The 24,437-nt window shown below is 36.7% G+C and overlaps 2 protein-coding genes across 3 annotated transcripts; one reads left to right on the forward strand and one right to left on the reverse strand.

The window, feature by feature from the left end:
- Nucleotides 1–1,912: 1,912 nt before the first annotated feature.
- On the reverse strand, nucleotides 1,913–3,444 carry LOC143469253 (tetraspanin-7-like). The gene has a single exon (XM_076966891.1). The coding sequence runs from the start codon at nucleotides 3,369–3,371 to the stop codon at nucleotides 2,598–2,600; it is 774 nt and encodes a 257-aa protein (XP_076823006.1). The 5' UTR covers nucleotides 3,372–3,444; the 3' UTR covers nucleotides 1,913–2,597.
- A 4,133-nt stretch (nucleotides 3,445–7,577) lies between these two features.
- Nucleotides 7,578–24,160, forward strand: LOC143468282 (KICSTOR complex protein SZT2-like). 2 transcript variants are annotated; one of them, XM_076965396.1, is made up of 5 exons: nucleotides 7,578–7,995; nucleotides 11,756–11,869; nucleotides 11,958–12,023; nucleotides 12,120–12,190; nucleotides 12,340–24,160. In XM_076965396.1, exon 5 carries the CDS (start codon nucleotides 12,343–12,345, stop codon nucleotides 23,380–23,382), a length of 11,040 nt encoding a protein of 3,679 aa, XP_076821511.1. In that variant the 5' UTR covers nucleotides 7,578–7,995; nucleotides 11,756–11,869; nucleotides 11,958–12,023; nucleotides 12,120–12,190; nucleotides 12,340–12,342; the 3' UTR covers nucleotides 23,383–24,160. The 2 variants fall into 2 exon arrangements, with proteins under 2 accessions (XP_076821511.1, XP_076821512.1); XM_076965397.1 differs by lacking the exon at nucleotides 11,756–11,869.
- Nucleotides 24,161–24,437: the final 277 nt, after the last annotated feature.

Consider the following 24,437-nt stretch of genomic DNA (forward strand, 5'->3'; position numbering starts at 1 on the left):
CACGGTCATTCGGTCTATATAGTTATCCCCGTCATCACACTAGTACTGCTTTTTGTCTTCTGTATGCGAAAGTCTGGTGCGCTGAATTCCGGAAAACGCCAAAAGTTTTGTGTTGTTGCAAACTAACGAGCTTGTAAGTAACATCTGGAGCCTCAAGTCCAGTTCAAGATATTCCCATGGGTAAATTATTGTTAAAGTTAATTAGTTCACAAGAATATTTTACAGCTGTCATTGTGGTCAACCATACAAAATTATACTATTATGCTAAAACCCAAATATAGGTTTTTGAAAAAATATAGCCTAGTTATTGGCCTCCGTAAAAATATGGCCTTGCTGTACCTAAGCTCCACAATCACGTTGCGTCAAGTTTATTGTTGCCTATACGTTTGTGGCTTGAATTTGAATGTTTTTGCCACAATCATGTCAGGGGATATAGCTAAGTAATACAGCTTTAGTCTGTTTCGATAACCCTATATGACGAACTACAGTCGGTCAGTAATCTTCATCGTATAGTGAATAAGTTTTTTCGTACTTTAGGTACTCACTTACACCATATAGTACGAGTCGTGAGTGCGTATCACGAGCCAGGAACAGTACTATATAGAGAAATATAGAGTACTAAGCCATGTTATATCGTTGCAAACTAATTTTGTTGCAATAATATTTTATTATTTACTGTTGTTGTCCATCGTAGCGGGAAAACATAAGTAACATAAAAATACAAAAGAAACCCTATAACGGGCTGGAAATACGCAGAGGTGGGTACTTTAAAAGAATCGTCAAAAAATCTGACATTCGAAGCAAGTTTTTACAGTTTCTTGTCAACCTAACTTGACAGCGATAAAATACTAAAAATAGTAAGTTAAACCTAACCTAAATCTAACTTTAATTAAACCTTAAAAGTCTAATTCAACTTCTAGCTTCAGTTGCACGTCCATTCTCTTTGCAACACAGAAATCGTGAGCTAGACTACTAACCGAAAAATGCTACTTTTCCATTTGTTATGATTGATTTTTATCAAAAGTTTTGAAGCAAAACGTATAGCTTACCTTCTGCAATTAATTCTACAAATTACAAGAAGTTTTAAATCAAAATATTACACGAGTATGGAGATAAATTAAGGAGGTGTTCGTTTTAACCTCTTGGACAAGCAATTGCATTTTTTATTAACTCATGGCAACCGTTTTGTATAAAAACATAACGAAATGGCAGCAGAGTTAATGCTGAATTCATCAGATTAAGATAACAAGTGCAGATTAATCATTTCCCATCACTTGCAAATTGGCCCGTACATATCTTTCGATCAAAAAGGTTGAAAGACTGTGTAAAATTTAATAACCTGTAACAAACTGGGAATAATCCCAGGCTACATAGTAAAATGACGTCATGCTAGACTGAACTTTAGCAAGTGATATGCGTGCAGCTAACGTACATAGCATATTAATTTCACGAATGGCATGTATCGCTAAATGTATGACGTATGATAATAATTAGTCTTGTGATTTTATAACTTCGAAACCGTTGCCAAAATTTTCGCAACACCAAAGATGCGACAAAGGTTTTGCTAAAGCCGTTTTACTTCGGATGACAATCCTAACTTGCTGAAAAGCAACCCTGAAACACAAATTACTCTATGATGATTAACTGTTCGACCAAACAACGGCTTCTTTTTCGCGCCCATGTGCAAACTGCAAGTACATCTAAAAAATTTTCGGTTGAACTGACAAGTATGCTTAGCGGCATAGCTAAAGGTTCAGCGCCTGTTTGGACCAAGCATGGAGCGGATCGGCGCTACAAAAGCAAATAAAAACTTGAATAAAACGTAATGACGTTTCGTTTGTCGTTGTTGTGAAAGGGTTTTCTGTGCCACTGGGCACCGTTTCGTTCGTGAATAGCGCTCCAAACAACGTGATTGCTTCGGCTCAACGTTATATTTCACATTTGATAAGTATTTTACAAAGACAACATCATTTTTAGTTAATGAACATCACCACAAAAAGCATTAATTACAGCTGTTGGTACACAGATATACGAACTAGTCCTTTAAATAAATTAACTCATTTAACAGTAAAATATCTTCCATTTCTTCTGTGAAAAGTAGACGTATCAAAAATGGAAGCTGGGTGAGATCAAGAACAACAATTGCTAAGTAACGAGCTGAAAATAAGCATGAAACAAAATTTCATATATGAAAACACTGCAAATTCATGTTGTAAGGGCAAGACAGGAAATCTTCATGGTAATATATAAATATATATGAAATTTACAATGCAAATACATTCATAAAACTAGTCCAGTGCAGTAAGTCCACTACCACGATGCGATGACATTCAATCAAAAGCCGTGCTAGTATTATATCCAGAATCAAAATCTCAAATTATCAGAAAAGAACGTTTGTCGATCTCTTAAGCATGTCTTCAATCTTGTCATTTCATACAATGCTTTCTCAACTACATATATTGACAACTGACTACATTAAACACAGCATACAATATATACACCAATGTGTAAATATTCAACACACAAAAAACTAAAAAGCGAGTTTATAAAAAAATGCAGAGCATAATACTACACATAATATACATGAAGCCTTTCAATTACACTAGTTCATATTTGTTGGTATTAATTGTAGAGGCAAGACAGCAGGCAAGAATAAGACCAATCAGCTGAAATCCAGCAACACCAAACATACTTCCCAGCACAATTCCAAGATTGCTGTTAACTTGTCCAAACACCAAGTTGGGACAACCATCAGTGTAGATGTATTCATCAACTGTGATATTTCCTGTGATGCTGACAATATTTTCGGAACCGGCAGTGTGTTGCTTGCACCATTCAGTATCCTTGCAGCAACTCATAGGGACAGTGTCTTCTTCCCAAGATGGATCAATTTTCCAATAATCAGTGTAATTAGCAGAGCCACAGCAGTGAAGGGTAGACTGAGCATTATCAACAGCCTGTTTATAATCACTTTCATTGTAATTAGCAATGGCATTTGTCATTCCCTTTTCAAAGCTTGTACCGATGCGACCACGGTAACCAACAACAATAAAAGCAGCGGCTAGTTCAGCCAAAAGGATAAGTCCCAGGCATAACGAGTATGTTCTGAGCAAACATGTGTTTCCTTTTGCTGTTGCAGCACAACCCATGAAGCCAGTAAGAGTAATAAAAATGCCAATTCCAATCAATGCATAAGGGAAACTTGAAAAGTTGACATCAGACAGCAAATTGAAGCTTGCAAGTTGAAGTTTGCTATAAACACCAAGTACAAGAAGCCCTATTCCAATAAGCCAATATACAAAAGTAAAAATGCTCAGCAACGTCTTCATGCAAGTCACTGCTGGAGTAGTGCTCATTCTTCTTGAAGCCATATTGTCAGGTCTTACTCCAGTAAAAATTTTAGGTAATTGCTTAATGACCCCTGCACGATAATAAATGTTACAACAGCCTCAATAGTCTAGGGCCAATCGCTACAGACTAAAACTCCTTCAAAACGCTTTCTAGGTTATTAAACTGTTAACCCTAGATTCCAGTTAAACATTGATTATTTCAATGTCAAACTGCTAAATTATTGATAACTTCAATAGGAATAGCACAAAATTGCCATAAACCTCAACATCAGATATTGTATTTTAATCTGTGGCTGAGAAGATAAACCGTAAGTAGTTTTTTTGTCATTTGTAACATGGTAAATAAAAAGTAAATGGGGTTAACGCAACAAATAGGAAACCCAATAACTAAGACATTTGTTTCAGAAATTTGAATAATCTCTAAGACTCTATTCATAATCCAATCAAAAACAAACATAACATTAACCAGTTTTTTTTTAACTCAAACATTGCCATGAGACACCGTTTATATTTCCCTGAGGATAACAGATTTTGTAACAAAGATTTTAATCAAGTGATACAACTTATCACATGACTAACTACATATCTCTATAGAATGACAGAGAAGAAATCATTTACCAAAAACGGCAAAAATATCAAACAAATTATCTTTTACTGCATACCATTCACAGCCTAGAAAGGGCAAGCCATTGGCAGCAAATATCATTGTTAATTTGTCATTCAGTATTGGCACGAACAGATTCAGGATTTTTTCGTGTCAAGAAGCTTGATATTAGCATTTATAAGAATGTATATAATCATTATAGTCTTGGCACATCCCTACCAATCAATAAATGTAGCAAGCACTAACAGTAAGAAACAGAATTTTAGATATATGAAGAGCATGGGCCCTACCTCTCCACAACTGTTAAAACAAATTTTAATGCATCTCTCTATATAAATAGTTGTAATCATTGCGGAAACCATTCACAGAAAATCGTAAAAAATCACAACTAGTATAAAATTGAAAAAAATTTAACTAACAAGTGTATATATACTTATAATTTATTAATTTAGATATTTGGCCAAATCGGCGTGGTTTTGCAGGTACCTCAGGGCAGTAAATTGACGATATTCCAAAACTAGTTGACCATGTACCATATTCTAAAGTAATTAACATGGCGATTTACTTTGTTAATGAGCATACTACAAGTGCATATTATGGCATAGATGACAAAAGTTTTCTTGAAACATTGATTGAAGCTTCATTGGTGTTGTGAAAAAAATAAGTTAAAATAGAATGTATATATATCTGTTTTGCAATTGGAAACAAATCATTAAGGTTGTAAAATAAAATGAACTTCTATCCATCAAAAATTTTTAAGCCTCTTTTCGAAAAAGAAATCATCACAGGTGAAGCTGAACGAAAACAGAAAACATATGTATAAATTACATGATACGGTCCATTTTCGACTGAATATACTTAGCAAAGTACAACCAACCCACTTTGATTCTTTTCAAAATCGTCACCGTTCTGGGAATCAGATTTTGAAAATTTCATTCAGGTGTTCAATTTAATAACACATCATCATCCAAAGTGTGCAACATGCAGTACAGGGTTCCCCAACGATCTATTTTGGGCCCATTACTTTTTCTAATTTACATCAATGATTTTGCAAGGTGCTTAAAAATGCGAAAGCTTATGACAAATTTTTGTTCGTTTGTGCACTACTCGTGTGAAGTATTACACAAGAAACTCATCTGTCATAATGACCGCGTATGTTGGCGGTAATTGTTTGAATATGAGCGAGGACGATAGTTGGTTGATAACATGTTTTACTTCTGCTTCGATGTTATGAGTTTTCATTTCTCAAATTGCGTGACTATGCTGTTAGTTGCTTGAATTCTGTCTATGCATATTACTACATTATAAAGTTCCCATTTTATTTATTATAACACAAAGGCTTTTGCCTTCGGGCAAATCTTGCTGAATGTTACATAGCGCTGTAGTAACCAGTGAAATCGATCACGTAAAAAGGAAGGATTGTAAACATTACATCGATATATATATGGCACACCAGTTCAAGCGAGGTAATTTATCTGACGTCATTAAGGAAAACTCAAGTCTGGTAAACAACTGAATTACAAGATCCCAAATTAAATTCCAAACATCTCGAAAACAACTTGTGACTCGTGACGTAATCGTCACAAGCTATCATATTTGCAGACAACACTTCTATTTTTGTTTAAGGGAATTGCATAGATAATAATTTAACTAAAAAAGGAAACATGGAATTGGCCAGAGTAACTGCTTGTTTTGTCACGAAACAGTTAAATCTTAATGTCAAAAAACCAAATTCATGATTTTCTCAATGAAACATAGGCCTTTAAGCCCTTGGGCTTTACCACTTCTGCATGCCTGCTCATTAACTGTTTGTGAGCATGTGCTTCATTGTGCTATAACTACAACGGTTGGCATCCTAACTTTCGCTTTGCACAGTTAATAGCGAAAAATAAACAATACAATACCATACAAACTAGACCTATTTAAGGCTACAAGTATAGCCTGCGAGGCTGGCAAGGAAAGTGTAGTAGCCTATTCATACACAATACTTCTGCACCATACAGGCTGACAGAACACCAACATCTGAATTATAAGACATTTTATAACGTTTCCCGTTCACCTGACTGCCGATATGGTTTAAAGAAGCTATACAGACACACTGGCCTACCAACCAAAGCCACCTCATAGCTTCTTTGCCAAAACAATTTTTTACAAAATTTATTGTTTCCCAGACCTTGATGACAAAGGCAAAAACGTGACGTCATCCTTTCTCGTGACCTTTTTAAGCAATAGAAATCATTCAGACAATTAAATACGAGTCAAAAAATACCGTGAATAGGAGTCTAAGATCATGTCAGTTGCAATATCTACCATAAAAAATTTTGCTAATTAAAGCATAAAATTTACTGGTACTTTAATTTATTATTTTTTTCTTTACTATGGAACAATCGCCGGATTAAAAGTTATGGTAGCATCAAATGCATTACTTCCAATCGGCAACGAAGTAATTTATTTCTCAAACTTGCATTCGTAAAGAAAATTTTAAAGTTTCACAATTCAAATTTTGCAATGTTTTTATTTCAATAACAATTACGTAAGCACTAAGCAGCACATGGCAGGTCAGGAAATAGTGCTTAGCTAAAAATCATATGTTAGCTTGAATATGAAAAAAATAAAAATTTATGGAGATGCAAAAATATTACACACCTGGGTAATTCCCTGTTAAAGAACTGTTTTTGCTTGTGGGTATAATGTTCATAGAGAATGAGGGAGGACTTGAGGAGCACAATTAGCCTACATGATAGGCCTAATTGCCTTTTGGCTTCTTGCTTGGAGTCGGAATTTCTGAAATTTGTTTTTATCTTATTCAGCTTTCAAAACAGAAAAGTCGGAGGCCAAGTCTTTTGGGTTTTTCTGTTGACAAGTCGATACAATCTGCTAATCGTGACACCTGAGCGATTATCGTAATAATCTTCTCTGCGCACAGTTAATCAATAAACAATGCAATACAATACCCTGCCGTCATGCGTGAGACTGCTATTAAGACCTACAAACCTGCAATAATCATTGTTATATGTTTTCTTAACCCGTTTTGTTTTTGTGATATTGAATCAAGTCTTCAGTAACAACAAACTTTAAAAAACATCAATTTTGTTTTGCTTCCGTTATGCTATTGATTAGAGCAAAAGATTTTGTCACCTAACCGTCACACCAAAATTAAAGGTAGGCCTATAGTGAAAATATTTGTTCCGTATTTTTGGGGCAAGTCTGCATTTCATGCAAAAATACCACATGAGATCTGTGATGAGACATTTATTGTTTTAATATCATTAACATGTAGACTAGGCTGCTTATCTTGGATTCACCGAGTCATATAGCAATTTCTTTTTTTAATTGGGTTGCAAAAAAAAAATTTGAGAAACCCTAGACAAGAGTATTAATCAGGTTTTGCTGTTGTATGTACATAGCATTGCTTCTAAAATGTGTTGCATACAAGCAACTTTGTCTGGTTTGTTATTGTAGATTTTCTTAAACGTGTAAAAGTTTGGCATGCACGTTGATGAGTGGTGTGGGTGTGCCACACATTTTACTAGGCATTTTCTGCTTAAGTATTGTGAGTTACATTCATATTTTTGTTTTGTTGATGTTTAGAACCATGTGACGCTAGCTTTTTGACATTAAGTATTTTGCATTCACATTGTGGAGCTATAAATGTGTATGCAAAACATTTTTTTTGAATAATACATGGCTCATCAGAGTTTGACAACGTTTGAAAGATTTACAACATTTTACAACTGTAAAGTAGTACTGCAGTATTTGATCATCAAAATGGTAAAAGTAATAGAAATATACATTTAACCGTAATGAATGATCTTGAAGCTTGTTTGGATTTTATTTGGATTTTAGTTTTACAAATTCAAACCTAATAAATTTGGTTATTGAAAGTTTGAGAGTTAAGGTTCAATAAAAATTAACTAGATTATGAGTAAGGTGGATGTGGTAACCCACCATCTTTATATCATGAGTTCATGACATACTTTAACATCTTGAATGTTTTAAGCCTTTCCGGTTTTACCACGTTGCAATGCCACAACACCACAGGTTGGAAATCTTTGTTATATGCAAACATATTAGTAATATACTTACAGGAAATAATTTCTATGTGTTTATTGAATGTAAAATGTTACTGCTATTCAATGTATGTGTTTACATTAAATATACCGGTATGAGTTTGTAGCTGCAGTCAGTTTCTTTTGCTGAGTTTTTTAAACTGTTTATGCTACCTGTCACACTTGCATTGCTGCCAATGGTAGTATATTTATATGCAAAATTTTGGTATTTGTTTGTTTATATTGGCAAGTTTTGGTAATGTTGGCATTATCTTTCTTTTGCAAGCATTACAAATGTTGTGAGAAACAGAGAACGCACGAGACCTTTCATTTTGCTAGTTGAACTTTTTCTCCAGATTCACACACACAATAACGTATAATAAACAAAGAAGACAAGTTTTGCTGTTTGAATTTATAATAAATAACCAGGATTTATTATGCACATAAAATCATTATACTTTCCAGTTTTGCCCAAAATGTACCATACTCAATATTTTTGTCCCAGGCTCCAGCCTAATGCTTATTAACTAATTTCAAAATATCATTCTGCGTTACTCATTTGCTTTGCAATTAAGTATATTTGCATGAGCAATCATAACTTATCTTTCTATACTTTAGGTCTTCAGTAATGTGTATATATGCTGTACTGTACCATAACAGTGAAATATTCATTCTATGAAGTATTTCATCTTTTCTAACTCGTTAACTCAAAGCTAAAGGCACCCTTTAAACTTCAAGTTCACCTTTAATTACCCATAGTTAGTAAACCAGAGTGAGCGTTATTTTCACTTTTTGTAAACACCATGGTAACAATAAAACTTTTTATTCATCTGCTATGTTAATTGGAGTTTTAAGTTTGTAACTTAAATTTAGAACTTAAATCTATGATTCCTCATCGCTTGGTACTATGACACTTTATCGAACGACACTTTATCGAACGACAATTAATCGAACCGACAGATAATCGAATGACAGGTAATCGAACGACAGTTAATCGAACCGACAGTTGATCATACGACAATTAATCGAACCGACAGTTGATCAAACCGACAGTTGATCGAACGACAATTAATCGAACGACAAACTTTAACAATAGCTTCAAACAAGATTTATGATATCACACTGATGAATTATATTATAGGTGTAACATCTTAAGCCTCGGTGTCATTTTAAGCCTCGGATCTTAATTGCGTGTTTCTCAAACATTGAGACAATAAGCCATTGTGATGTGCGGTCTTTGTAATGGTGTGCATTAATGAATTGTGATGTATATATCATAAAGTTGACGATTTATATTTTATATCTATATTTTATATTTATATCATAAAGTTGACGATTTATATTTTATATCTATATTTTATATTTGTATCATAAAGTTGACGATTTCGCATGGCGGCCGGCCCGCCATGCGAAATCGTCCGGCCCGAAACATATTAACTTTTAACAGTGCATATCGTCAGTTCTTTCGTTAAATTGTGGTTCTTTTAACCCTATCCTAACCAGGCTCGCGAGTTTACTAAAAAGCTAGGTGTGGCCAACCCCGCACACACATTTTCAATCGTTAATTACTAGAAAACTATACGTCGTAGACTGATCAGATTTTTACAGGTTAGTAGAAAAATCATCTGGCTTCCTGTATACATCATAATTGTAAAACTAAAGAAAGTGAATTTAGTGTAAATTAGGCATTTCTAAAAGTGACACATTTCTAGAAATTCTTCTTGTTACGCCGCGCCCCCGCTGTGCGGAAAACCAGCTGACCGCGAGAAGAGAACGAAAGAGAATAGTTAGTCAAGTTATTGGTGCGTAAATGAGTAATACGCTTCAATGCGGAGAGAGAGCACAATTATATAAATATCACAATATCTCAAAAATTACAAAATCCAACTTTATCAAACAAACATGGACAGATAGTTGAACATTTTTTATGAAAAGTCACAAAATTTCAATTTTCTACAGCAAACAATGCAACTGTACGCCACGTTTTGCTATGACTGTGTGCGGGATAAGCAAAGCCTAGTTAGAAACTACCCTGAATTTTGGCTTGCAACGAGATCTAGGTTATGACTGCCTACAGTCTTAATTTGGACAAAATCCATGTACTCAGTTTTCTATAACAACTGCCTAAACTTTACAACAAGTTTTTAGCTTAAAATTTTTGGACAAATACTCCAACATACCAAAAATTCAAACCCACACAAAATTGTTGTATTCTTGTAGTTCTTTTAACAGTCGATTCGATCAACTGTCGGTTCGATCAGCTGTCGTTTCGATCAGCTGTCATTCGATTAAGTGTCGTTCGGTAAACTGTCGTTCGATAAAGTGTTGTTCGATTAACTGTCTTTCGATTAACTGTCCCGTCACGTCATCGCTTAAGCCAAGCTCAAGTCATGCTCACTCAAACTTGTCTGTGTTGATTTTTTTCAACAGAAGCATTATTTATAAGATTTCTTTTTCCTTTTTTATTTGATTTTGCCTAAATTTGGAAATGTTCACTTGGGCTACTGAACAAGAGCATTCGTCATCAATGCTGATCTTAATTGAGCGACATAGCAGTAGTGATGGTATGATAACCTTTATGTTTGAACTGAGGAATGTCTTTGTGCGGCTTAAACCCGGTGATGATTCCTCATTGCTAGAGCCTCAAATACCAAGCTGGCCTTAATGCAAGTTCCGATTGTCATACTTTTTTTACTTTGATTTTTCATTTTGTTTTAGTGTTATCAGAATTTAAAACTGTCCACCAGCTCCACTGAATAGGAGCATGCGCCGTTAATACCGTGCCCAAATGCCTTACAACAGTATAGTGCCAGTGAGTATTGATCACAGAGCACAAGCCACATTTGTTGCAATGCCAGTGCTTGAACTACTCGATTACCGATCCATGATGTCAAGTACGGTTTGCATCATTGCAAACTTGGTGCTTTTACAGCTCGGATAATGATCTCATATGTGCCACATTACAATGAGGGTCACTTCATTATAGCACAATGCGTCATGTGTTGACTAATTATTTGCAATGTGCCTTGTTTATGTCTTGAGATATACTTCTAGAAAGTACAACATCATGCACTGATTTAACCAAGATATTAAATTAATAGGAATCAAGTATTAAAATAAGTTAAATGTGTGTTTTACAATATAAGAATTTCTGCAATAGGAAATTTTGTTTTTACGTAAAATAGATTAAGTTGAAAGACTTTTCACTGTGTATCACTATGTTATGGTTTATTAGACTCGTTGGAAATTCAAATAACACGAGGTTAAAAATAAGTGTCGCATCAATTCTATGGAAAATAAATATTATATTATTAATCATAGAATGGATACAGGCAAGCTCATCAATCGTTGCTCGAGTGGTAAAAGCTCACCGCTTTAAGTTAATGAGTTTGCTGAATCTGAGGATAATGATTCTTAAGTGTAGAGCTTGACTTCAATCATTACTTCTGCTTTACCTCAACAATATTTCCTGTTTTTAAACATAGCATATCTTTCTATTACTTAGGGTCACGATGGCATCTTTTTACCTAAATGTACATTGCTCATACAGTCGTGCTAATCATAATTTTTTTGGAAACACAATATACTAAATATACAAAACTCTACCACCTGACTATAAAAAAAGCACAATGTCATTTATAGATGGCTCTTGTTAATAATAATTTCCTCTGTTTATATGGTGAAATGATACACGTGTTTCCTTGCCATTGCAATATGTGCAAATGTCTAACAAAGAGCATAATTTGTTTCAGGTTTATCATTTCATGATCTTGTTTATGTAAGGCATTTAAATTTACATATTTATACAAATCATTTGTTTTCAACTTTTCTTCGACGACATTATAACTACGGTGTATCTATATCAGGTGATTATACCAACCCAAAATCTGCAGTTTGTTCGTATATATTTTTGACTACCCAGTGTTTAGTTACACGGTGCTTTTGTTCTTTTAGGTTGATATTCCTGTACGAAGTTTTCGCTCTTTGTTTGTCTGAATGTTACAATGGGTTGTATTGCTGGTGAGTGATAGTTACTATTTTTTGCCAAGTTTTTTTCCTGCACTAGCATGTGGATGCATACTGTCTATTAGTTTAAAAACCTTTTTGCATTTTTAGCATACTGAGTCATTACACCAAATTCTGTGCAAATTCTCGACACACTTGATTGGAAAACATACACTAATCAGGTGAGCTGTATTTAAATTAATGTAATTTTGATAATATTGAGCTTGATTTTTGCAATGCTGCTTAAGATATATCGGAAGCAATTTAGTGTTTAGCAATGCATCTTCTGTTTCTATTTCTAGTTATTCAATAGGTTGTTTCTCATTTACAGAAAATGGCACAGAGTCCAACTATGAATAGCGAAGGTTCTGCGAAAACAAGCAAACCTGCTAAAGAGGTGGTGGTACTGCTGAGCCGTGAGGTTAGAGTGTCTCGAAACATACGTCTGGGCTGGTATTTTGACCATCTCAATTGCGATGTGACCACCTTACCGCACAATTCATCATCAAACGATTCTGCTTTGCAAGTTATTTCTGTTGTTCCACACGCTGAACATGATATACCAGAGCAATCTTACCATATTGGTACAGAAACCAAAGTTACATTTCATTCAGGTGGTTATCGATTTGTGTTTGGTCTAGACCTCTCAGCCTCCTTGTTACGCGTTGACACTTTTCAGAAGCTTGTGACAATCGAGGCAGTGCTCACTAATTTGAGAGATTGTCTACTGGCCCTTATTGAGCCATACAATGTAAAAGGATTGAATGGTGATATACTTATGAAACCAGATGTATATGTGACCGTATTTGCCCAGTGGCATGGAACATGTTATGGTAATAAACACGAACCATCATGTGAAAGAGTTACACAGAAAGTGCTTATACAAGGTTGTTACCTTACAAAGGCCTTGGTATCTCATATTGTGCATGCAGTAAAGCATAGAATTTACCAGACATATCGCTTTGATGAACCGGGAAAAAGCAAATCTGCCCTACAAAAGCGGGATGATATTTTAATTGGCATATTAAGAACAGGGCTGCTTTCTCTGAGGCTGCTGCCCTCAAACACAAGTGCCGGTGTGATCATTGTTACGGATGGTGTTCTCAGTGAACCAGACCCTAGCAGCCTTGACAGACTGTTAAGTCAATGTCAAAATTCAACCACGACATGTTCATTTATTCATGTTAATCCTTCAGCTTTCTCATTATGTGATTTTGGATGTATATCCAACATTGAGTTAATGGAGTTTATTGCTCATACGACCAAGGGCACATATTTTAACACATTTACCAATCTATGTCAGAATAACTTGGGGATGAATAAGTACCAACAATCACTCTTTCCATGGAGCTTCCAGGCAAAAAGTGTAAACAGAACAGAAATCATAGACTTGGATGTTACATTGGATAACCACCGCAGCTGCTGTTCAAACCTGGAGCTTCGAAGCATTTTCAATGCCCCATCCGAGCCTCCTGTACTACTCAGTCGTAAGCAAGATCATAGGCAAATGGTTGCGCCACTTACAATTGCAGTGAGTGCTCGCTTGAGAGAAGGTTATGAGATTACTAAACTCGTAATTAGCAATGATGTGATCAAAATACAAATGGCTCTATATTGGTGGAAAAATTGCACTGTTGTTGAATATTGGATATCTTCTTCTTGGCCTTTAAGTGAAAACAATTCTTGTGACGTTCAAGTATTTATTAGTGGTACATATGAATTCTTGCTTGATGTGAGTAATGCAAGCAAACGAAGTGCTTCAAGTCATTGGACTCGCCCTAGAAAACTAGTTGTAAAGCGGCTGTCAAGGTTTTTTCAAGACCTTATGCATACTGATCACATGCTTGTGTACTTGTGCACATTTAACAATGACCCTGTGAGGTATACCATCTCCGACATCTTACATCAAGGTCAAACACTATATTGCATACCACCAAATTCCACAAACTTTGAGTTGTCAACACCAGCACAGCATACATCATTGTCATTTGCCTCATATTGGAAGCCAATTTTGTCTTTGGATGTAAACATATGGCAGCGTTGGTTACATATCCATCGCATTGAGGTAATTCTTCACCATGACGTCCCCCTTCCAAACAGTTTGCATGAGTTAAGCCCTGGTGGTAGGTATTACTCCATTCAGTGCAGGGTTGCATTCAGCCAGCTTGTGTCTATGCTTAGAAATTGGTGTTCATTTGTGTTGCTGGAAAATCATACCTATGTAAAGTTGATTTATGCTGATCAAAATAGTGTGCCAAGTTCGTTTTTTCTTGTACGATTGTCCAATAAATCTCCTGCACTGGTCATAAAGATGGCATTTCTGATTGGATTGTCTGGAAAAATACGTAAGAAATATATTACAGAATTACGTGAACAACTGATCTTACTAACACCTCCTGGTGCTTCTTCTGGAAGTAGTTCAAAACGTGTTCGGCATGCCAGCACAAAAATGTCACCTGGTGTCAAAGTGAATCGTACTCATTTCTCTGCTTCCGACAAACCTTGTGTTATTTTGATGCACAAGCCTGTGGATCAACTCTTAGTTCGTTATCCAAATGTTCCTAGAGATTTCCTTTCTAATATTTATTCCGAAGAAAGTCTCGTCGGTAGAAAGGAGGAAGTTGTTGAACAAACAATCAGGATGAGAGATATGCAGTGGTATTTACACCACAGGCGATGTGTATGGTCCGTGACCAACAGTTCGTCTACACCTCTTTCAATGGATGGTGCCAGTAACTTGTCAGCTTTTCTAATGAAGCTAAGAATGGCTGAAGGATACCACATTGCACACTCCTCTTCTGGTATTATAAACTTTGTCAGAGAATTTCCAATTCGCCCAGGATTGGATTCAAGGGATAGCACATCTACATCCAACACAACTGATTATTGCATGGTGCAATATGTGCTCTTCCCACCGCAACTTCAGTCAAATGGAAATGGTCTAAGTGGTGATGAGTCTGATGATGAGGAGGAGAATGATCACGACAGGTCACCCACTCAAGAAATTCACTTGGCTGTGGAAGTCTGGGTTGAACCCCAAGATGGATTGATCAAACAGACATCATCTGGAAACTATACCAGTTCAAGCAACAGCACCAGTAGTATTTTTTCTCAGCATCAGGACGTCATGTACGAGGTTCCAAGCTATGATGAACTTACCAGCGACCGTGTGGCAAAAGCCGTGATTGAGCGTGATTCGGTGTATGTTAGCAACATTATCACATTGCAGCATCTGGTACTTATGTGCTCACCAAACCAAGCTTGTCATAATGTCGGGTTTCCACAAAAAGAAACATTGTTCAAAAATCCTTTTGATACTTCATGCCCACCAGAAAGTACATCCCCAGATAATAACACCGTGACATCTGACGGTAACATCACAGATACGCAGTCGAAACCAAAGTTTTACCTTGGCAGCGATGCTGGGTATCGTTTCGCACAAAGTAATCATATCCACTTCAATCCATATGTTTTTGATTTGACTGAATTGTTAGACAAAAGTTCTAGAATGAAACATCTTTTTATGGCTCTGGCTGAAGAAGAAACAATCACAAGCACCAGTCGTCCAAATGATGCCCTTCTTAACAACTTTCATAAATTTCTTGATGTGTATTGTGACTGTACTGTACCTTTAACAGAGGAAGATCAGTACTGTATAAGCAAGCATATGGTCCAGAGAGAAAGCAGTCACAAGACATCTCATGACCAAAGTGATGTAACTGATCAGACCAACTTGGATGATGTTTGTAAATGTTCCTGGGGTTGCTACCTCAAATTAGGTGGGAAGGGACAAGTGTTTATTATTCTCTTGCCAGCCACATACAGTGACTTCTTGAAAATTTACCAAACATTTAATGATGATTCCATTGAGGAAACTTCAAATAAAGCTAGCAGCAATTCAAGCAGAACATCATTTATTAATCAGCGTCATCCATCAGGCAACTCTTTTTCTGTAGGTGGTCCAGCATCAACACTTAGTGATTCCTTGCTTTCTTCCGGGACACCCTTAAATGAAAACTCAGGAGAATCTAATGAGTTTACAAAGCTGCAGCGTCGTGTTTCAGTCAAACGCCTTGCGTCTTTCAGCCGTGAGGGCAACGACACTGGCCAGAAGGAATTTGAGAAACGAAATATGTGCAAACGCACCATTACTGTGTTTATGTACAATTGCTCGATGAATATGCTGGTTAGCACTCTATTGCAGAGCGTGAAAAACACCAAGCCTACGTTGTGGCCAGATTCAGTGAAAGATCACAGAGTATATACCGACATGTCAGATGAAGATGATCTGGTGCAAACACATCCTATTCCTTCTCCTTTGAAAACAACACCATCAACTCGATTGTCAATCTCTAGCACAGCAGATACCACTGATGATGTTTTTCCTTTGAACAGCTCAGAAACCAACCACATTCATCCACTGTGTGATACTATACAGGAACTTTATTATAGATCATTTGTTATTGGAGTTTTTGCTGCCATGCAGTCAGGCAATGGATCAGCAATATGTACAGCCGATTTACAGACTGCTGCAATGCTATGTCACGAAGCAGTTAATGAAATAGATATCACTGAATTCATTCTGCTAAGCTGTCCGCAAGTGGCTGAATTTAAAAGCCAAAATTGCCAGTTGACTGCGTTAACTGATCTGAATATCCTACTAAGTGATTCAGAAATTTTTCAGTCTGATCCTGATATAGAAGATATCTGCGTAAAATCTAGAGACAACGTCAAAGTAATACACGAGGAAGATGATAAAGTTGAACGAGTTGAAATTCGGAAGCCACATTCATCAGTCTCTACAACACCTGTTCCTCAATCAGCTACAATGCCGCTCATATCTTCCCACCCAGAAAGTTCAGTTCAGACCACACATAACTTTGCTGATTCTGAACCAGTTGATGAAAAAGATGGCACAAATATTAATGATGTCGGCATCACAAACACAAGTAAACAAACCAACTTCAATTTACCTCTTCATCACAAGAGTGCGTTTACAACAGTACAAAGAAATTCGAGAGTGAGAACATCGGAATGCAATGTTAGTGACAGTTCTACTTCAGAAGAAGGCAACTACTCCAGTGATAAAAAGCATCAAAGCCATAAACGTGAAAGAAGAATTACGGCAACCCTTCCTGTCAAAAGGTTAGATACAAGAAAAGCCAACTCAATGTGCTTGCAAACAGGCTGGAAAAATCTTCCTGAATTTCCTGTTTCTTTATTAACTGTTCCACATTTAAGACATTTATCTGGTTCCAATGAACTGGTCGAAAAACAGTTCCACTCACTTTTGAGAAAGTATTGTAATCCTGTTCCTTCAACGTCCGACTTATATTATTCGATTACACCTACAGTTCTTGAAAATAAAAGCAGTACAAATAGGTTCAGTGAACAAGGTGAAAGTGAAACCGATGGCGTCCAATTTGAAGTTGAAGATTCTTCTGATAAAAGAAAGGAGAGACTTAGTCGTGACCATTGCGACCTAACTCCTGATGAGTGTAGATCTCGCTTCGCATCATATGAAGAAGACGACAATGATGATGTCATTTTGATGGATAGTGATGATGAAATTAACCCTCTGTTTCTATCAATAGCATGCTCCATTCGTGATAAAAAGACAGGCAATCGGGGCTCAATGCCTACAAAAGGGTTGCCAGTAAAATTGAAGGATGTTATTTCTTGCCTTGAGAAACCATGTGATTTAATTGATCTTTCTCAAATTAAAATTACTTTAGATTTGATATGGATATTTCTTCCTTCTTCAACAGCTTTTAAAGAAGAGGACAATGAAAAAGAAGAAAGATCTTTGATGCCAGAAGAGTGCTCTCCATGTGTTCAAGGGGTTATGAAACAGGTCAAGTGGCTTTTGGAAGATGAAATCATTTCATCTTTACGGACGTGTGAACCCATCAATACAACAACCTTGAACAAAGTAGCAGACCACATAAAGAGCACCCAGTCAAGCAATTGTCTTATGCAATCTGTCCCTCTCCAATTTATTTTTGGTATAGAAAAGAGTAAAACCTTGTTTCGTGCTGAATTTGAAAGGCTTCGAATACCGAATTACAAGCTAAAAAAAGAGAATCAATTCTATTATCTCAGCGTTGAAAGATCTTTCGTCCCTATCCGAACATTTGAGTATTTTCAGGAAAATGCAGCCGTCATCCGAAAACACAGTTCACCATTTGTGCCATCGCAGGACATTATTTCCATTGAGCAAAGTGTGAGTGATGTAAATGCTGAAAATGAAACAAGGTCTCACAATAATACACCAAGTACAAAGCCACCTATATTTGTTTTAGATCAATCTTTTTCGCCAAGGGCCTGTGGTAACAAATCTGACCAAGGAAATTTTCTGTCTAACAGTGATCTTGAAAACGCATTTCATGCACCTTCAAAGACAACTTCTGCTCATGATATGCTCACAAATGTCTTGTCGGAAAAATTGGTCAATAAAAGTGTTTACCAACCTGAAGATAAACCAAAGCCTAAAATAAAGAAAGCGTCTTCATCCATTGAATTAACGTCTTTCAGTTTACCCTCAAGAAGGTGTACATCTGTTTCTTGTCTTCCTTATGGTGAATCTCAAGTAGCTCTGAAAAACAGTGAAGGGCTAAAAACTGGTCAGTCCAAATCTCGACCTTCTCTGCCTTCGATGCGGCCGATATCATCTGATTTTTCTGATATGTCATCCAGCTTGCAACATAAAACACTTCGTTCAACACTTAGCTGTGGTAAGGATCGACCAACTTCTTTTTCACCATCGAATACATTTAAAGGAAGCGCAATGTCAATGCCTGTAACACCTTTAGGGTTAGGCAATGTAGAATCAGAAAGCCTACCTCATTTCATGTTTCCCACGCCTTCAGTAAAGGGAGATGGCAAATTTAGTACAATTATTTCAAGAGACTTGTTTTTCAGTCCATCTTCTGATTGCTCTCCCAGGCAGTACAGCCAAACCAGCTGGTTGGGTTCAGGTTATGAGGGTGAAGAGAGCGACATTGATGATGATGGAGAACACCTGCAGTCCATGCAAGAAGCTTTTAGTCAGCTGCCTAATTTTTGGTTGATCATCTCTATCTTGGACGATTGTGCCAAAATATACTTTCACAGGCGCAGCAGTGCAAAGGTATTTAAGCCAGTAAAAATTGAACATGACTGGATATTCAAGGTTGCCCATGAAAATATTCAACGAGCATGCAGAGCTGTGAACCAAGTTTTGTTATTAAACACACTGCACGACAGTCTTCTTTGTCATCCACTGCTCGTTGAAGAGTCACCAGAAGACATTTGGAAGAAGGATGATTATTCTTCAGTCTATCATACTGAGGAAAACGCCAATGATGATATCGTGACGCATACGCATGATTATTTAGCTGCTGAGATGGACTTCCCCCAAGGATACTTTGAATGCCCTTGCGTATTACATCAACAGGTTCCTATTCATCACCGTCTTAGTGGACCTGCCCCATCGCCTGGAACTTCAGCAAGCTTATCTGCACTTTCGATTGTGCACTCAGTCATGAAGAATTTTGTGGTAATAAACCAAAAGAATATGTTTGTATTTCAAGTGGAAGATGGTACAGTATACTACTGTCGTATGCATGAGCAGAATAAGTGGCAAGAACATGTAAGCAGCAGAAAATCGTCCCTCGTTCAAATCGATAATGCTTCTAATTCAAGTCCAGGTATTGTGAGAGGTTCAAGGGAAAACCTGAACGTGCAAGGAAGAGAAAACCAAGCTAAGCTCCACTTGGACTGGTATGGTGTGCATGATCTGACAGACTCACATAAAACTGATCTTGAAAAACTAAAAGAAAGCATTGAGAGAAAGCTAGATGAAACTGTGATCGAGTGTATAACCTTGCTACTGAGCAGAAACCCTATGTTCAAGTTAACCCCGGCAGATGTGGTGTTAATTCAGCCTCGCGTTTGTCAAGAACTTCGCTATAATCCTCAATCGCCAGTTGATAGTGTTGCATTTTCCTTACCTTGTCACTTAAGCCACAAAAAATCATTGCCGTCATTGCTCTACTATATTCACCAAAATGTGCTTCAGTTTCTATCTGTTCCTAGATACACTGAACCTTTCTCATTGAATGGCCATTTTCTTCCATACTATGGGAGCCATAGCGTAAATGATGCAGATACTGACCGAACACCTTCCAGCAATATCTACTTGTTTAAGAGCATTACTGAAAAAGGTAAAAAGGACCAGGGCATTGCTTGTATTTCTCTTGATGTGCAAAGTACACAACGGAAATTAAGTGAAAAATCTCTGGATTTAATTGATCAAAATTCAACATACAAAGATCTTTTAGAAATGTCTAAGGTGTCGGCAATATCTTCTGACCAGTTTGAAGCCAATCGCATTAAAGTCCAGTTTCATACATGGACTAGTGGAACCCTGAAAACAGAACATCTTCATGAAAAACTTTTCGCAGCAGTTCGTCATGCTGTGTGTGATGCTATTACGGAGAAAATATTACATATTCCACTTACAGCAATCAAGTTTCAAAAAACAAAAGCCATGAAAAACCTAAGAAGTTTTGATGAAGATGACAACAATATAAATTCTCTTGATGTTTCTTTACGAGCAAATGATCCAGCTAAGAAAAAAGCTACAGCAAATGGTGCAGATCAAGAATTAATAAGGGGAAGCTTGAATAGCTTTTTCTACATTGTTCTTCCTCTCTGGTTAGAATACAAAAGAACTCAACTGTGTCCAACTTTGCATCATGCTTCAGCAAAGTTTGAGAGTCGAGCGAGCCTGAACCAGGGCATTTTTAATATTGCAAAATTACTTAGTTCCATTTTGTCGGACTCAAAAGTTTTGCTTTATTTCCGGGTAGAGGGATCAAATCTTCCCTTTGAATTAGCTGACAGTGCTGAATTAGCCCCATCTACTCCCGGATGTTATTACCAATGGATCATCATGACAAGAAATTTTCCTATGTGGAAAAGTATCATTGATGGAAATGTTGGTGTACACAAACCCAGTGCATCAACCTCTGCAATACAGAAGTTTGGTCCGCATGATACATCAGTTAGTAAAGTGGATATTAGTCCATGTCCTCAACACGCCCTTGTCAGATCATCTCCATATATATCAAGGCAGCATTTTGTGTTTGCAATGACAGAGCAAAAGGTACTTAATCTGTATATGTACAACATATCACAGGACAAAGCTAATTCATTTTGTGAACTGCTACAACAGTGTGTAAAGTTTCATGAGGCACGCCATCACATGCTGCAAGGCCTAACATTTCAAAAAGTTGGTTTATTTAAACATTACCTTCTCAAGAACGAATCCTCTGAAAGGCATGTCAGTGCAGCATCTTATACGATTGAAATGCTTGTGCGATATACCAGAATGCCAATTCAAGACAAGAAAAAGCAACGGGTCAGTCATGTTGATCAACATTTTGATGATATGTTTTTAGATCATTGCCCTCTAGAGCCATTGAGTACCGAAACAGAAAACAGAAAGGATCAAGTATCCCAGTTTGGACAGCAGTGCTTTGCAATGGTGAAAGATAAGGTCAATTTGAGTGATGAAAAAATGTATCTGAAGAACTTACGACGAAGGCATCCATCAAACCAACCAGTTACTATTAGCAATTCAGCAATGAATATTGTTTTGTCACATTCACGTTTGATTCACATTGTTTCTTCACCAATCTTATTAGATCCTGCTGCCAGGAAATCTTGTGAGAAACTATACCAACCTATGACATATGATGTAAAGTCAGATAAGATGGAATCATCTAAATCTCAGTCTGTTCTTTCAAGAACCAGCTCTTTTCTAGGTTCTTATCGAAGAAAGTCCGGTGATTCATTTAGCAAAATGACCGATCGGCATGGTGCAAAAAGCTGTATCTGTAGCTACAGTTTTGCATACATGGCAAAAAAGTTTACTGAGCTTTATGCTGAACACTGGAAAGGGTTTAATACAATAATTGTGTCGGAAAAAAAGAAATTTCCCGATGTTGAAAGCAGTCCCAATCAGGAAAAGGATACTGGATGCACACATTACATGTACCGCAATATGCCTGGTGGTATTGCATTAATTTCCCACACTTATCTACGTGACAGGTTCGATGTGAAATTATACCACATTGACATGACTCGATTTAAAGATCACACCAACCTGAAGATAATGAGATCAAACCCCAATGTTATGAATGACTGTGAAAAATTAAAGGAACACATGCAGGTGCATCTTTTTACACTTGACATGCACCTTCGTTGTATACAGTTGTACTTGGGTGGAAACCATTCAGTGATTCAGTCAGGATACAACTTGATTGACTTTCTTCGTGGACTTATTATTTGTTACGAGCCATTGCTGGACAACATCTCTTCTCAAATTTATCACAATACACATTTTATACCCTGCCGGTCTCTGAACTGTCATGAATTGTTTGGCTTTATTGTTGACAACTCTCTGGTTTTTAACTTCAAGTCATGTCGAATGGATAAAGAGAAGAAAACAGAGTTGTGTGAAAATATTCTTTATACTTCATGCTCTCTTACTGACTGCCATATTGCTGATTGTGGGCTTGCTGATCATGGTAATCAGAATGTGTGTATAGTGATAAGCAAGCAAGAAAGCTCTGATCAAGACATGTTGGTGCTAAAGTATTTTCTAATCTTCACAAAAAAGAAACTTCCAAGTGTTGTAGAATCAACTTTAAAAAAAGAGAGAAGTGCCAAGTTCAGCCAATTTGTTGATGCTTCAGTGGCAAGGAAAGCGTCTCTTTTTTTAATGCAGAGATCATCAGAATCTGAAGATGAGGCATTTGGAAAGCAAAAGCCAATGAAGTCATCGCGACCATCTTTTGTTGAATGTGAAAAGGCCCAGTTTGAAGGGGCTCTGGATAAAATTGGTGAATCAGCCAAAACGGAATGCTATCGACAACAAATGTGGAATAGATTAGTGCTAACCTGCCAAGACAAAACGTCACCGAAAGCCCTCACCGCCACCGAATATCGCAAACTTTTGGATATGATGCATGTTGTGCCAGCACAGGAATACGAACCAAAATATTTGAAGGTCTTTCGAAAGACTGCACGCATGAAGCAAGCTCAGAGTCTTCAAAAACGTATCTTGAAACATTTCCAGAAACTCTCATCATCGTTTGTATATTCTGATGAAAAAGTTCAAAGTGTTTGTGTTTTGTCTCATTTGCATAAACACGTATTGGTCAGCGTGATCATAGACACTACTGCCAAGGAAGTTGGCATATCTGTAGTTTTACCACGGCCAGAATATTCATTATTCCACAATGCCGACTTGGAGGCTGCTGCTAAGGAACTATTGTGGGCAGTCTTAAACATGTCTTCCACCGATGCTTTCCTGTCCTGGTTTTAGTTCTAGTAATATTTGAATATAACATCCTTTTGTTAGTTGGTGTGGAAAGTAATTCTATTTATTATTGTTCATTCAGTGTCTATACTGCCTTTCACTTTTATTAACGACATGCCAACAAGTTTTGCTAAGTTCAGTCACTGAAGGTGTTTTTGTGGTAATGTATTTTTGCTTGTGCTCTTTATTAAAATCACCTTGCTATCTGCTTATTCTCTATCTGTTTTGCTTGATTTTTGTACATAGTTGTGTTGCTTAGGACTGAGATACTTTATGTGACCATTTCCTTGCTTATGTTTTGTTTCATCAAAATGTTTTGGAGCTATTTTGTTTGTTGCATCAACTTCCAGTTGCATTTATCTTCCCACATGTTTATTGCTTGCTGATAAATGCAGCGTTCACACCATTTAAACTAACATGAAAAAAGGCAACAACAATTCCATGGTTTGATGTGGCTTTGCAAAAAACTGCTGACTGGAGTAATTTTTTAATACCAATCTCAGTGTATTTTTGTTGTAACTTTTGCTTTATAATGTAATAATTGTACACCTCCGTTCCATCAATACACTACATTCTTAAACAAAGTTAAAACAACAAGCATTTCTTCTCTTGTCAGTATGCAGTTTGAATTTTCTTTTTTATTTAAGGTACCATATTTCTTTACCATAATTTGTGTTTGTTGTGTGCAGTGAATGAGCAACCTTAAAACAATTGAATTGAAACTCTAATTTCCTTAAATTTAGAAAATTAAAACTCATCTTAGCGATCAGGTTTATACCAAGAGTTGTAACGCACAACTTTGCTGGAGTCAGATAAGGCATAGACTAAAGGTAGCCTCGCTGGATCCTGGCGCTAGTCATTGAAACTAATATGGCTTTTTTAAGTTGTCTCCGATGATGTAGCTGGTCAGAAATCCGGTTCAAGATATTACGCCGACAGTTTGTTGCATTTACATCAGGAATATCCCATTTCAGGTCATTGATTGCGGTCAAGTCATTTGTGAATACAAATAAGTCGCTGACTCGAATCATTACAACACTGTTTTTAGTGAGATTCGACAC

This window comes from Clavelina lepadiformis, chromosome 8, assembly GCF_947623445.1.
Source record: "Clavelina lepadiformis chromosome 8, kaClaLepa1.1, whole genome shotgun sequence".
In the NCBI taxonomy this organism is placed as follows: Eukaryota; Metazoa; Chordata; class Ascidiacea; order Aplousobranchia; family Clavelinidae; genus Clavelina; species Clavelina lepadiformis.